At 37.6% G+C, this 16,877-nt stretch overlaps 1 protein-coding gene and 1 long non-coding RNA gene across 7 annotated transcripts in view; both read right to left on the minus strand.

Annotated features, from left to right (window-relative positions):
• The window catches only part of LOC134342426 (cullin-9), a 318,694-nt gene that overhangs the window by 283,292 nt on the left and 18,525 nt on the right, over positions 1-16,877 (minus strand). For 5 of the 6 annotated variants that reach the window (XM_063040545.1, XM_063040547.1, XM_063040543.1 and 2 more), the window contains exon 2: positions 7,357-7,974. In XM_063040545.1, the coding sequence (XP_062896615.1) occupies positions 7,357-7,963 (607 nt within the window). In that variant the 5' untranslated portion in view covers positions 7,964-7,974. Of the gene's footprint in view, positions 1-7,356; positions 7,975-11,166; positions 11,392-16,877 lie in introns of those variants that run through there. The other variant, XM_063040546.1, reaches the window with a different exon arrangement.
• On the minus strand, positions 11,395-16,189 carry LOC134342429 (uncharacterized). Its single transcript, XR_010017022.1, has 3 exons — positions 16,145-16,189; positions 15,502-15,673; positions 11,395-11,414 (listed from the first exon to the last, which is right to left on the minus strand). It is a non-coding gene; the product is annotated as an uncharacterized LOC134342429 (long non-coding RNA).

Here is a 16,877-nt window from a genome sequence, read left to right on the forward strand (position 1 = left end):
ACAAGAGAAAAAACAGCTCACATATGCTAGAATCCAATAACTAACAAAGATGATGTAGAACCAGATAAGGGAGTGATAAAGGACAATTAGAACCATTTTGAAAAGGAGATAAGAGAACCAAAAAGTGTAGCATATGATAGACAGAGAAAAGAGCACATTGAATGTGGATTATCTGTAGTTGAAAAAATTGATGTTAATACCAGTGGTCCCCAACCACCGGGCCGCGGACCGGTACCAGGCCGCAAAGCATGTGCTACCGGGTCGCAAGGAAACGATACGATTTGGCGATATGAAACAATATGAGTCAGTAACACCTTTCCTTATTCCCTGTCACGCACTGTTGAACTTGAAATAACCTTCCAAATCATACCAAATAACACATAAAACCTAAAATAACACTAACGTATAGTAAAAACAGGAATGATAAATACACAGCCATTCTCCAGATGGCGCTCACGCAGTGAGGTCACTTCTCAGCTTCGCTCTGTTACTTTTTCATTTTATATCTATAATCACCTTTATTTAATTCTACTTTTAACTCTGGATTTTGAACTTCGAAGAGATGAGTAGAGAACCAGCTACAAAACCGAAAGTTCAAGACGCTAAACCTGCAAAAGACGCCGATGGTGACGGAAAAAGAAACCCGATCCTAAACATCCTGAGATAACTTACGAAGTGTTGATGAATTTGTTTCGGGATTGTGCTGATGAAATACGCCGAAGCTTTAAAGAAGAGATTACAGCAATTTTGCAAACTTTTGGTGCGCTTGATCATCAAGTTCAACAGCAACAAAACACTATCACTGAATTGAAGGAAGATGCACGAAAGAAAGATGAAAAAAAATCCAGAGTTTGGAACAAAAAGTTTTTTTGACAGATAAACAGTTGGCGAGTCTTAAATTTAAGATTACTGATTTGGAAAACTAATCCAGAAGAAAGAACTTACGTTTAATTGGTTTCCCCGAGGGAGTTGAGACAGGAGACCCTTCAGTATTCTTCTCGAAACTTTTAAAGACTGCGTTTAGCTCTGAGTTCCCGGATGACCCTCCATTGCTTGACCGTGCTCACAGAATTTTTCAGAATAAATCAGATTCTGAAGCTAAACCGAGACCAGCAATCATCCAATATCATTATGTTCATGTTAAAGAGCAACTCATATGAGTAGCCCGTTGGCAGGGAATGAGTAAATTTGAAAACCATCAATTCCGGTTGTATGAGGACTTCAGCCCTGAGTTAATGAGAGCACGATTGGCTTTCAAACCTCTGATGATGCAATGCTACCAAAAAGATCTTAAACCAGCGTTACAGTATCCTGCTCACTTAAGAATTTCTCCTCTGAACAGCTCGTGACTTTTTTTTCATTTTTTCAATTCTACAAGTGCTGCTTGAAGCTTTCTGGAAGAATTTGAATCAGCCGCCACGGTTTAACTAATATACGATCTTTGTGATATTAGCTTTGGCTTTTCATGTTTTTTTTTCAATTTCTATTAATCATACGATTCATTTTTGAGGATTAACTTTTATAAGTATACCACTTTCAGTTTTGAACAGTAGTGTTGCTATTCTTTATACTTAATTTTACCGTTATTATCAGTTATTTTCTATTTTTTTAATAATGTATGCGGGGGAATATTATGTTTTTTCCCCCCTGTGGCATAATTAAGATGGCATTTTGTTTTCTTCTTTCCATTATACTTTTGTTTTTTCACCACGCCATCTTTTTGGGTTCTTCTCCCTATAATACTTTTCTTTCCGGTTACGCCTTTTCTTATACTTAACTGTTTTGCCTTACAAATATTTTACATTGAATAATATGTATCGGTATCTCTTTTCTTTTTATTTTATAAGCATGTTAGTGATTATACTGCCAAGGTATTTTATTTTACTGTATTTGTTAAGTTTATTGTTTTTTTGCTGTTATAGTGTAGTATTTTCTTAGGTGGTCTTTTTACCAACATAAACTTGGGAGCTGCCTTCTGGAGAAATGGGGGTAGATTTAGTCTTAGCTTGCTTTCTGGCCTCTCTTGGCTTAGTTTTAGGGTTTCTTGGGCAGTAGGCGGGGAGGCTTTTTCTTTTCTCCCCCCACCCCCCCATTGAGCTAATTCTGAACTACAACAACGTCTGCTTTGTCGCAACTTCTGTTTCCTTTCTGAATGCTGGTTCCTCTTCCGGTTACATGGGTTTATACTCTGGTTAACCCTTTATATACCAAAAGACTGATTTATGGTTAATATGGCTCAGAGGATTAACTTTGTTTCTTGGAATACAAATGGACTAAACCATCCGATTAAAAGGAAAAAGATTTTTAAAGTATTCCATAGAATGAATACCCATATTATTTTTGCCCAAGAAACTCATCTGAGGAAAGAGGATAATCAGCATTTTTTTTAAGTTTTGGAAGGAATAGCAGTATCACTCAAACTCCAAAGCTAAAGTAAGAGGAGTTTCAATTTTCATAGATTCTTCAATGGCTTTTGTACATCACAACACCTTCTCTGACCCGAATGGTACATTCTTGTTAATTACTGGTTTACTTTTTAATAAGAAAATTGTTATGGTTAATGTTTATGCCCCGAATGTGGATTACCCTGAATTTTTTAAACAATTATTTACCTCTTTTCCTAATTTAAGTGACTATGTTGATAATGGGGGGTGACTTTAATTGTTGCTTAATTCCTTCGATGGATAAATCTGTACCAACTCAGGTACTACCGAACAAGTCGGCCTCTCTTATCAATTCGTTTTTGATCAATTCTGGAATCTCTGAGATCTTTACATCCTAAGGATAAAGAATTTTCCTTTTTTCCCCCCACACATACATCATACTTATTCTAGGATCGACTATTTTTTTTAATAGACTCTCGTCTAATTCCATCTGTAATTGAGTGTAACTATGATATCATTGCCATATCTGATCATGCACCATTGAATCTCTCTATTAAATTATGGGATATGCCTCATAATACCAGACAATGGCGTTTTAATTCTAACTTACGTCAAGATTCAGATTTTGTAAAATTTATCAAGGATCAGATTGACTTCTTTTGATTGACTACGGATGAAATTTCCAGCGGTGTTACATGGGATACTTTTAAAGCTTATATCCGTGGTCAGATCATTTCTTACTCGGCTGCATGAAAAAACACACTAAGATTGAAATATTGGTGTTGATTGACAAGATTAAAGACATCGATAAACAACATGCCATTACTCCCAATGAGGAGCTTTACAAACAGAGAGTTGAACTTCAAATGGAACATAGTTTATTTTTAACATCTTCAATAGAAAATCAATTAATGAAAACAAGAAGTGAGTTTTATATACATAGTGATAAATTTGGTAAATTATTAGCCAATCAATTAAAAACATTTTCGATTAAACATCAATTTAATAACATTTGTAAACCTAATGATATTTCTACAGTTGATCATGATGAGATTAATAAATCTTTACAAGAATTTTATACATCTTTATATCAGTCAGAACTTCCTCATGATCCTGGAGAGATGCAAGGTTTTTTTTTTAGGAATTTGAACTTTCCAAAATTAACACCCGACGAACGTTTAAAGTTAGAAACACCTATTACTGATGAAGAAATAATGGGTGCTATTTCTTCAATGAATTCTGGTAGATCACCTGGCCCAGATGGTTATACAGCAGAATTTTTTAAGTTTATCTCTTCTATTCTTTCTTCACAGTTCTGCAGAGTTTTTAGAGATGCAATTATTATAGGTAAACTGCCACAATCATTTTATGAAGCTTCCATTTCCTTAATTTTAAAGAAAAATAAGGATCCTACTGAATGTGCATCATACAGACGGATATCTTTATTGAATGTTGATTCCAAGATTTTTTCTAAAATACTAGCATCTTGGTTAGAAAAGGTATTACCTCAAATTATTTCTGTGGATCAAAATGGATTTAGCAAAAATCACTACTCATCCTTTAATATTAGGAGATTAATAAATATTATTTATACTCTTTCACTGAGAACTCCAGAATGTGTTATCTCATTAGATGCTGAGAAAGCTTTTGACAGAGTTGAATGGCCATATTTATTTACTACGCTTGAGAAGTTTAATCTTAGCCCGATATTTATATCCTGGATTAAATTGATATATCATACTCCCTTAGCTTCAGTTTTGACTAACAATCAAAGATCTCCCTTTTTTCGATTATTTCGTGGCACTAGACAGGGCTGTCCTTCAAGTCCTTTATTATTTCATATTGCTTAGAACCTTTAGCAATTGCAATTCGAGATTCATCAAACATTTTTGGGATTACTTGTGGGAAGGAGATACATAAGTTATCATTATATGCAGATGATTTACTATTATATATGTCTGACCCAGAAAAATCTATTCCTGCAACTTTATCCTTGTTGGATAAGTTCAGTAAATTTTCTGGTTACAAACTGAATCTTAATAAGAGTGAACTTTTTCTGTTAAATATGATGGTTCCAATTTATAAATATTCACCATTTAGATTAGTTACTGATCAATTTACTTATTTAGGAGTTAAAATTACTAAGAAGCACAAGGATTTATTTAAGGTTAATTTTTTTACCCTTACTTGATCAGATTAAAGGTTTGATAACTAAATGGTCACCAATGTTTTTGTCATTAATTGGTCGGATCAACACTGTCAAGTTGATTATTTTACCTAAGTTTCTATATTTATTTCATGCATTGCCAATTTTTATTCCAAAATCCTTTTTTGATAATGTTGATTCAAAAATTTCCTCATACATATGGCAGAATAAAAATCCTAGATTATTACAGAAGCCCAAAAGGGAGGTGGCTTAGCATTGCCAAACTTTAGATTCTACTATTGGGCAATTAATATTTGTTATTTAAAATTTTGGACATGGAATTCGGATACAGTTCCAAGTCCACAATGGGTCAATCTTGAATGCAATTCTGTTTCAGGATTTTCGTTGGGTTCTATTTTAGGGACCCCACTTCCTTTTGACTTTTCTAAACTGGACAAACAAATGGATAACCCAATAGTTAAATATACTCTTCGAATATGGTTTCAGTTTCGAAAATTTTTTGAACTGAATCAATTCATTTTAACTAGCCCTATTATATCTCATTCTCTTTTTCAACCTTTTTTGGATTAAGCATATCTGGTTTGGAAAACAAAGGGTATAATACATTTTTCTGATTTATTTTCGGATAATTGTTTTATGTCTTTTGAACAATTATCTAATAAATATAATTTACCTAGATCACAATTTTTTAAGATATCTACAGATCAGAAACTTTTTAAATACTGTTCTTACTACCTTTTCGATTTCATATTCTATTGATACATTGGAAAAAATTTTGGATCTAAACCTTTTTCAGAAAGGTTCAATAGCAATTATTTATAATATGATAAGGAAAATAAATCCAGATGTTTCCAATACAATTAAGAATGACTGGGAAAGGGAACTTAAGCTTATTTTAACTACTGAGAAATGGCAAAAAATTTTTCAATTAGTTAATCTTCCTCTATTTGTGCCAAACATGCGTTGATACAGTTCAAAGTTGTACATAGGGCTTATTATATGTCTAAGGATAAATTAGCTCGTTATTACTCTCATATAAACCCTATATGAGCCGTCTCTATTTCCTGAGGAGACTGAGGTCCTTTAACATCTGCCGGACAATGCTGATTCTACGATTCTGTGGTGGCCAGTGCTATCATGTTTGCGGTTGTGTGCCGGGGCAGCAGGCTGAGGGTAGCAGACACCAACAGAATCAACAAACTCATTCGTAAGGCTAGTGTTGTTGTGGGGATGGAACTGGACTCTCTCACGGTGGTGTTTGAAAAGAAGATGCTGTCTAAATTGCATGCCATCTTGGTCAATGTCTCCCATCCACTACATAATGTACTGGGTGGGAACAGGAGTACATTCAGCCAGAGACTCATTCCTCCGAGATACAGCACAGAGTGTCATAGGAAGTCATTCCTGCCTGTGGCCATCAAACTTTACAACTCCTCCCTTGGAGGGTCAGACACCCTGAGCCGATAGGCTGGTCCTGGAATTTTCATAATTTACTGGCATAATTTACATATTACTATTTAACTATTTATGGTTCTATTACTATTATTTATGGTGCAACTGTAACGAAAACCAATTTCCCCCGGGACCAATAAAGTACGACTATGACTATGTGATAGATGTCATTCGGAGATAGCTTCATTAACTCATATGTTCTGGTCTTGCCCTTTATTGAAGAAATACTAGGATGATATTTTTGATATTATTTCCACTGTTTTGAACATTGATTTACAACCTCATCCTATTACTGCCATTTTTGGTTTACCAATAATTGAAAAACATCATTTGACCCCTTCAGTTTGTCGGATGATCGCTTTTGTTACTTTAATGGCTAGAAGATCTATACTATTGAATTGGAAAGAGATTAATCCTCCTACAACATTTCATTGGTTTTCTCAAACTATATCTTGTTTAAATCTAGAAAAAATTAGAAGTGTTATTTTTGACCCATCTATTAAATTTGATGAGACTTGGAGACCATTTATTCAATACTTCCACATAATGTAATTTGTCCTGCCAATCTATTTTGTGATTTCATTACATAGGGAGAGGAGCAGAAGTGGCGACACTATTGGTTCTATCTGAGATATCATAATAGCCCTTTCTTTTCCCTCGTAATTTTTAGTTTGGGTAGAATATTTCTTTTAGGGTTTTTTTTTTCTTTTTCTTACGATATTTTATATTTTATGTATACTCTTTTTATATTTTGTTGTTAATCTGTGTGATTTTGGGATGTTTCTAACTATGTGCGACCTGACTGTAATAAATATTATTAACATAATCCCAATTATTATGTACTTTTTGTAACGTGTTTGTTGTTGAAACTAATAAGATTAAAAAAAATACACAGCCTATATAAAGTAGAAATAATGTATGTACAGTGTAGTTTCACTTAACAGAATCGGGAAGATTAAGCCAAAACTCATTTGTAGAGGGGAAAAAAAAAAGAAATCGGCACATACACGCATGCACACGTCACACATGCGCACACAGGTGCCCACGCAAGGCTTCATGGTCATGGTAGTCTTTCTCAGAGTAAACACAAGTGTCCCATATTTGACTGCTACTTTTGTCCCTTATTTGGGAGTGAGAAAGTTGGCAACCCAACTTGAACACCCCCCCGGTCCGCAAGAATATTTTCAATATTAAACTAGTCCGCGGGCAAAAAAGGTTGGGGATCCCTGTTAATACTATTGAGTTTTACTATCCAGGCAGAATGTGTTCTTCTAGTCTGCATTCAGACCTTTCCAAAATGGAATTACCAAGTCATACAGTGGTTGAAATGTTGTTGAACAATGAACATCCTACCTGCATCATGTGAAGCAAGGGCTCGAAGCATCTTTCCAGCACTCCTGCGTGTTTGTGTTTCCTTGTTACAGAGTAATTCCATAAGCACATCCAAAGCTCCTGTCTCTTTAAACACCCCAACTAGTGAACCAATACTAGCATAGGCACTCAGAACATGAATTGTGTGCGAAATATTCAGGGATGAGTCTGGTCCAGATTTGCGAGACATCTGCCGCCTTGCTCTTTGCACCAAGTGTTTGACATCCTCCTTCATGTCAAGTAACTCTACATCATCAAATGTGACATCAGAATCAACATTCACTGGCTCCTGTTCAACTTTCACTCTCTGACTCTCAGGTTTCCGTTTCCCCAGTAGAGTTGGACAGTTGGCATATACATCTTCAGCTGACATCCACATTAAAATATTGTCTGCTTTGTTGTCACTAGAACTGCTTCCTCCATTGCTGCTGCCTCCACCTCCGCTGTCATCTATACTCAGCACGTTCCAGCGAATTAGGTACTCTGTAAGACCATCATGTGAACGGCGCTGTCGGATCAGCTCTTCTGGATATGCCTGCATTTTTGGCCCAAGCTGGACCAGGAGGTTTTTGCTACGCCGTTCACCCATTTTGTTAGTACCTGAACAAAAAGTTACAATTATTTTTTTGCAGTAAAGTTTAATACTTCATAATCCAACAGCTGCAAAATACTTACTCAGATCCCAAGTTTAACCACTAGTCGCACTTTCTGGAATAATTCTACTGTATTAGGACAATTGTGTCTTAAAATGCAATGACTTTGTAGTTCTTCTGCAGATCTAATAGTCGCAGTTGTGTGTAGATACTTGAAATGCACATTAGGAATAGTTAAATACATTAGCAATCATGTTAAGGATACACTGAATAACTAAAAAAGCATACAGTCATACCCCAACTTGACAACTGTTGTTGGGTTCTGATTTTGGCAACTGCAATTTATCAAGGCTCAGTAGATGAGATGACTATGTAATATTTATATCTATCAGGAGTCTAATCGTACAGAAAAAACAAAGTTTGGCCAACCTATTCTTGTAACTAACACAATCCAACAGAGGTAACATACTAGTGAACCTCCTCTGCAAGCACTCCAAGTGTGGTGACCAAAACGTGCACAGAAATCCCAATTGATTGCAGCTCAGTGTTGAACACCATCATACCCTTAGTCCTAATCAACACGCTCCAAAATCTAGGCTACAGTACCTCTGTCTGCAACTGGATTCTTGACTACTATACTGGGAGAACACAGTCAGTGAAGACTAGAAATAACCCCTCCACGTCACTGACGATCAACTCTAGCTCACCTCAGGATACACACTTAGCTCACTGCTCTACTGTCTCTATACCCATGACTGTGTAGCTAGGCACAGCTCAAATCCATCTATAAATTTGCCAATGACTCAACCATTGGCAGGATTTCAAATGGTGACAATGTGGTGTATAGGAGTGAAAGAAATCAGCTAGTTGAGTGTGTCACAATAACCACCTTGCACTCAATGTCAGTAAGACCAAAGAATTGATTGTGGATTTTAAAAAGGGAAAGTCAAGGGAACAGACATCAGCCTTCATTGAGGGATCAGCAGTGGAACAGGTGAGCAGTTTAAACTCCTGGGTTTCATCATCTCTGAAGATCTATCCTGGGTCCAATATATTGATGCAACTACAAAGGTAGCAACAGTGACTATATATTAAGAGTTTGAGGAGATTTGGCATGTGATGCAGCCTGGAAGACTAGCATACCTTCAGGTTGCCGGATTTTTGTGGCACTGGAGACGGGCTGATTCAAGGCCCGTGCCTCTGACTGAGGAGTCGCAGGAGAACAAGGAACATCAAGAGCAGCGGGTTAGCTGCTGGCTGTGTGTCCAGAGACTGAGCCTCAGAGGCGATTCACTAGGCGTGCTCAGAAAAAGCGATGCAATGGACTTTTAACATCATAAGTCAGCCAGTTGTTTGTTATGTCTCCCCTCTCGCTATGAAACAGGGACATTTGTTTCCCTTATTAGGGAGAGAGAAAGCCTTTGGTATGTTGAATACCAAGTGAACAAGTAGTCTTAGAGGTGCTGCAAGTCTGTGTCTTTATCGATGCTTTGCTGCACACTTGAATGCTCGGTGGATGGAGCCAATGCTTTTTTTTGCTGGTGGGGGGGGGTCATTGTCTTTCTGCTGCTTGTGCGTGGGAGGGAGGGGCTCTAACTTTTAACTGCCATTCAGTCTTTGGGGCACTCCTCTGTTTTAGTGGATGGTTGCAAAGTAGTTCACGATTTATATTGTATACTTTTCTCTGACATTAAATGTACCTATTGAACCTATTGATGTCACCAAAGACTCACAAATTTCTATGGATGTATTCTGATTGGTTATGTCACTGTCTGGTATGGAGGGACCACTGCACAGGATCGGAAAATGTTGCAAAGTTGCACATCACGGGCACTGGACTCTCCAACATTGAGGCAATGCCTCAAAAAGGAAGCATCTACCATAAAGGACTCAAGACATGCCCTCTTCTCTTTGCTACATCAAGGTGGTATTATGGAGCTCGAAGACACACAATGTTTCAGGGACAGCTTCTTCCTCCTCCTCCATCAGATTTCTGCTGAATGGACAATGCACTACTCATTTTAACCTAATTTTTAATAAACATTTCTTCATGTAATTTAGTATTTTTTTTAAATTTTGTACTCCAATGTACTGCTGCCATTAAACAACAAATTTCATGACATATGCCAGCAATACTAAACCTGATTCTGATTTAGCCTAATGAAAGTTTTTAAAGCTGCAACTTATTAACTTTTATACTCATTCTCCCTATGGAAAGAAGGTGTATGCCATACACCTTCTTTACCATTCTATCCACTTGTATTGCCACTTTCAAAGAGCAATGGCAGGGTTGAAAAACACTAGACTTATGGACACCACTACATACAAATGAGCTTCGATAATATAGAGTTCAAATAGCTGGCATAAATATATTCCTACAGGCAGAAGAACTCGTTATTTTCTTCCCACTTTCAGTAACTGTTCTTTTTTTTTTAAAAATTAGTCGTACATATTTATGATAAGTCATTACAATATTGTACAGGGATAGTTACTACAAAGTGAATTTGTTTATTTTTTTGACTTACTGTAAAAGTGGAACCTATTTGCTAATAGAGGATGGCATCTTGCATTTGACTTCTCAAAATGGGTTAACTCATGCTTGTCAGGATTAAACTCTTATGTTCTACTACTCTGCCTGAAATTCCAACCATATTACTAATGTGGTCCCAGCACTGATCTAAACACCACCACTTTCAGTCAAAAAACAACCCCTCTACCACTACCCTGTCTTCTTTGACCAACCCAATTTTGGATCTAATTTACCTCACATTTAACTTTAGCTTCCAGACAAAATTACCAGTATCTGCCACTTCCTGCAACAGTACCACCATTTGGGTGTATGAATAAGATCCAGACAACAAGAAAAAGATGTAGTCTCACCCTGTAAAGAAAACTGTAGCTGCAACTCCTCTGAAACTGCACAGATCAATAGGAACTACACTTAAGACTCACAAAGAGCCCATTGGAAGCAGAAAGTATCAAAGATAAGAACATTGATAAAATGGTCACACCACAGATTCAGCCAGACAGCAGACAACATCAGGAAGGATGGGCAGTGCAGGACACCAGTGGCTATTCCCCTAACTGGATATTAGTTGGTGGTGGTATTGGGTTGGGGGAGGTAGACAGAGCAGTAGAGCTAGAGTTTACTCTTACAGAGGAAATCAGCAGCCGCTGCACTGATGGCATCATAACTTACTCTGTTACACACCACAGGAGGTAATAAAGACTAGATGAGCAATAGCAGCAAAAGACCCAACAGTCAGGGGGACAGACAGAGATTTCTGTGACTGCAAGCAAGACTCCAGTAAAGTATGCTGCCTCCCAGTTGCCTGGCTCAACGACTTCTCAGAGCAGGTACACAAGATTCTCAAAGGCAAAGGTGAGCAGTCAGGGGTCACAGTCCAGCTTGGTATTAATGACGTAAGTAAGAGGAGAGATGTGATCCTGCAAAGCAAATGTAAGGAGTTGAAAAGCAGAACCTCAAAGTTTGTACTCTTTAAACTAGCAAAACACAATACTGGGATCCCAAATAACAGTGAGCAGGTAGAAACACGAGAGACTGTAAATACTGGCAGAATAAAAAGGTGGGGCAAGGTGTAGGAGCACTAGCTGGCAGGAGACAGGAAAATCCCAATGAGAGGAAAGCAGCAGATAGGTAGGTAGGGAGGGGGAAGTGGCAATAATGACTCGTACATAGACAAGACCAGTGGAAAGTTCCGACAAACAGAAGGGAGAGGGGCAGCAGGCTGAACTGCATTTGCTTTAATTCAAGTAGCCACACAGGCAAGACAGATGAACCAGGAGCTTGGATCGCCATGTGCAATTATCATAATGTTGCAATTATGGAAACATTTTTGAGGGAAGGTCAGCTGAGAGCTTAATGCTCTAGTATATATATGTTTCAGACATGACAAAGGGATGTTACACCATTGATCAGGAAGATCATTAAAGCATTACTCAAGGAGGATATCCTGGGAGGTATCATCTAATGAAGGTAGACCCTAGGAATAGGAAAGGGACAGTCACTTTGAAATCAAAACTACAGGCCTCCCAATAGTCAGCAGTAATTAGAAAAACAGACTGTAATAAGATTTAAGAGCAACAATATCATATTAGTGGGGACAGGAATTAAACTTTTGCATTGTTGAACAGGATTCCCTTAGCGCTTTGATGAGATGGAATCCATAATACGTATCTAAGAGGGTTTTTGAAGTATGTGGTGAATGCTACTCAGGAGGGGGCTGTACTGGCGTGCATCTTGGGAGCAAGAGGATGCGCAAATGATAGAAGTGCCTGTGTAAGAACCCCTTGAGAACAGTGACAGCAGTTTAGTTAGCTTCAAGGGTGTGACAAAGCTAGAGAAGATGCAGAAATGATTGACAAGGATGTTGCCTGCACTGGAGGCTTTGAGTTATAAAGAAAGACTGGAAAGGCTTGGAGCCAACAGGCTGAGGGATGACCCCTTATACAAGTTTATAAAATTATAGAATTAAAACAAAGATAAGGTAAAGAGGACCTGACAGAGGAATATTGGGGCAGCAACCAAAATGGAAAAACAACACCTGAGAAGTGGAGTGGCATTTAAAAACCAGAGAATAAGAATTCAGAGTCACCATGTAAAAAGCAATGTTGACATATTGAGATTTGACTTTGGAAAAGAAGAAAGCAGATGTCACGTATAGGAAATTGGTAATGCATGAGGTTTAGAGGGAATACAGTTGAGGGGGTAAAAAAGCAAAAGAGGTCAGGAATTGTATTTATAAATTGGATTAAGGAATCTCCAAAGACTTCAGCATGGATGACAGAAGCCAAAACAGCCCATTTCTGTGCTATACAATTCTATCAAAACAATGATTATTTTTCATCAAAGGAAACCAAGAGGAAGTTTTACCAAAATGTTTCATCAGTATTTATGATCTACTCTTACAATACATAAATCCTGTCAACAACTGAATTCTCTTTAATGAAAGAGTAATGTGCTCAATCACATATGAACATAGGAAAACTAAAACTGCACCCATGCTTGATCTTTACTTTTTTCTGAGTCACAACCTCAAGCAATGACAATCTTAAATATAAATGGAAACTTCTGGAAATAACTAAGACAGAATTTTTTTGCAAGAAATTAGAGTTAACATTTTAGGTCTATGCTCAATTATTTCCAACTTTTTTGATCTTATTACAAAAGCAGTTGCTAGGTTTTGATAATTTTCTACTTTGACACATTAACTCTACTGGTTGGTAAATTCCTGGCAACCTTAATTCACCTCAGAATCTAAGACTTTAGCCAATCACCTATGTGAGTGCAATTGTGTTTGCAGAAACAATGCAAACATGATTGGTCTCACATGTTTTAACAAAATGCTAGATAATAATTACTATTTCTGGCAAAACATTTAGGCCCAGGATTTTAAGAAGTTCCAGTCAGAGTTCACATCAGGAATGGATTTTGCAAAGTTTATTCCTCAAGGATTTTTGGCACAAATTCAAAAAAAAAGGGAGAAAATTTGCAAGGGAACAATTCTGAACCTGAACAAGGAACAAATCACCTTCCAGAACAATTCAAATCACGTAACAGGGAAGGTAACTATACAAGTAACAAAATGCAATGTTCATGTGATTATGCTAATCAAGTTAGCAGATACTGTGCTAGAATTAGAGACTTTGAGCTAAATACCACGTTAATTTTCTACGGCACAAGCTCCTTGTTTCACCACAAAAACAGAAAATAATAGGAGAGAAATCTGAAAGTTAAACAAAAAATACTGATAATTTGGTCAGGCCACATCCTGTAGAGGAATTAAGAATTAACGTTTAAAAATCAATGTTCAACAATTTCCACACTTTTTGCTTTTATTACAAAAGCAAGCAAGAGGACTACAGGAGGAGAAAACCAGAGGTCCATGAGCCTGTCCTCATCAGGGGATCAGAGGTGGAGATGGTAAGCAACTTTAAATTCCTCAGTATTATCATTTCAAAGGTGCTGTCCTAGGTCTATGACACCAGTGCTATTACAAAGCAGGCATGGTAGTGCCTCTACTTTCTTAGAAGTTTGCAAAGACTCAGCATGCCATCTGAAACTCTGACAAACCTATAGTTATATGGTGGAGAGTATTAAGACTGGTTGCATCATAGCCTGGTACAGAAATACCCAATACTCTTGAACAGAAAAGCCTACAAAAAAAATATATTTAGTGGATACAGACCAGTCCATCTCAGGAAAAGCCCTCCCCCCCCACCCCCCCACCATTGAGCACATCTATAAGGAGCGCTGTTGCAGGAAAGCAGCACCCCACCATCCTCCAGGCCTTACTCTCTTCTCACTGCTGACATCAGGAAGGCGGTAAAGGTGCCCTGGGTCCCTCACCACCAGGTTCAGGAACCTTTATCCATCAGGCTCTTGAAACAGAGTGGATAACTTCACTCGCTGAACTGATTCCATTACCTATGAACTCACTTTCAAGGAGTCTACAACTCATGTCCTCAATATTACTTTTTTTTTTAAGTTAGTATTTTGTCCTCTTTCTTTTTTGTCTTTCCAAAATTTGTGGTCTTTCATAATCAGCTGTTTGTTCATCTTTGCTGTGTGAAGTTTCTCACTGATTTCATTGAATTGCATTTACTGAGAATGCCCGCTAGAAAATGAATCTCAGGGTTAGTATATGGTGATATACGTGTACTTTGATAATAAATTTACTTTGAACTTTTAAGTTTTAATACTTTCTAATTTTGATATATTAACTCTTTGCCAGCTGAGAAGTTTCACTTTGCTTTCAATACCTCTCAATTGAATCTTAGACAGGAAATTTTTGACTGAGCGTTCCTGACCGTCTGTCACAGTTGAAATAAAAATTATTTTGTCCCTATTCTTAAACATGCAGTTCAGTGAAAGACACTTCAAGGATAGCAATAGCTAATCCAACTCAAATCAAAAATCATCTTACGCCTTCACCATTCTAAAATGAAAAATTATTTCAGAGCCACAACACCAAAAAAATCCAACCATTAAACTCAGAGGAAGTAAATTCAGAGGCCAACTGTATCTGCCTCATACTTCGAATGGAGGCCCAAAATTTTCATTTGATGAATTTTTCATTCAAAAATGATGGCATGATCATGTTTGTTCACTATTGCTTTGCAGCACTTGGTAATAATTTCTGTGATGATTTGTGCATATTGACTCATATCCTTGTAACCACAGTCCACAGCTGTGAGACTATGAAGAATCCTGTAAACATATTTTCTTTGGTCAGCAAACATCAAGAGTTTAAGGAACTCTGGGGGGAATCAGGAATCTCTATGAGCGACTGCTTAAGTTTTGAGAAAACCTCACATTAAACACAACTGTGAAGCAAGTTCCAAGAACAGTTGAGAATTTTTACTTTGTTTCTGATCTTTGATCATTGTCAAGATCTATTAACCCATTATAAATTATATTATCCACTCTATCAAACATAATCACATCAATGTTGAGATAGGTCCTCAACTTATCCAACAATATTTTATTAATACTATGTTAAGTCATACCTACCAAAAAGACTCAGTTTCTGTCATATTGCACAGATCAGATGATACCACATGGAGGAACAAAGCTATCAGTTTGCTTTTCCAACAAGTTCCCAATTGGATTTCAGCTTTCAATTCCTCTCCCAAAATAAGCCAGATTGTTCTCAATTCCAAATTCAGTTTCTGACACTGGGAATCTGGGAAAATCAGGTCATGCACTTCAGTATGTTACATACACGCAACTCTAAAAATCTCTCTGTAACAAGCTGTTTGCGCTGTACAGCTTTCTCTTTCCCATAGGCAGGGTTCTTAAAGGCACGGTCCATAATGAGTAACATTTAAGATTCCATCACATCGCCCTCCTGTCGGGAAAAATTTTGATCTAGGAGCAAATTTTTTTCTCTATCTATAGATTACAAAGCATAGAGCAATATGTATGTAATTACCAGGTACCATGTTACGTTTCTTTGAAACGTAAGCTAGAGGATGTTCAATATCATCATCACTCCTTTATAACAATACTGCCCCGGCAGATACATCACTGGCATCTACAGCTATAGAAAATGGTTTTGTAAAATCAGGTGCTTTGAGTACAGGTTGATAACATAGAATAGTTTTCAGTTGTTCACATGCCTCTTGAGAGGACTCATTCCAAACAAACATTTCACCTTTTTTTAGTAGGTTCATTTGGGGCAGCGGTCCCCAACCACCGGGCCACAAAGCATGCGCTACCGGGCCACGAGGAAACGATATGATTTGGCGATAGGAGTCAGCTGGACCTTTCCTCATTTCCAGTCACGGCCACTTTTGAGCCATTACGCATGCGAGGTCATAACCCGTGCGTCATCCATGTCAGCGCGGGAAGGAGATCAACTCCTCGAGCTTGCAAGTTATGGCAGGCTGAAAAGTATGTTTGACATAAGATCTCTGTCGGCATTCTGGATCAAAGTTAAGGCTAAATATCCTGAGATAGCCATGAAAGCACTGAAAACGTTCCTTCCATTTACAACATTTTTCTGCGAAGCGGAGTTTTCTGCAATGAATGCAACGAAAACTAAATTGCGGAATAGACTGGACATAAGGAACCCCGTTCGAGTATCGCTGTCTCCCATCACCCTTCGATAGGACCGTCTTGTTGCAGGGAAACAAGCCCAGGGCTCCCACTGATTCAGCGATATTGGTGTGTTGCAATGATTTTATATGTTTATATGGGGAAAATATGCGCTGTGTGTTTAATATCCAAACGTTACTTAAAATGTTATGATTCTATTGACTTACTTATATAACCATATAACAATTACAGCACGGAAACAGGCCATCTCTGCCCTTCTAGTCCGTGCTGAACGCCACTCTCACCTAGTCCCACCGACCTGCACTCAGCCCATAACCCTCCATTCCTTT

The sequence above is a fragment of the Mobula hypostoma genome, chromosome 2, assembly GCF_963921235.1.
Source record: "Mobula hypostoma chromosome 2, sMobHyp1.1, whole genome shotgun sequence".
NCBI classification, from domain to species: Eukaryota; Metazoa; Chordata; class Chondrichthyes; order Myliobatiformes; family Myliobatidae; genus Mobula; species Mobula hypostoma.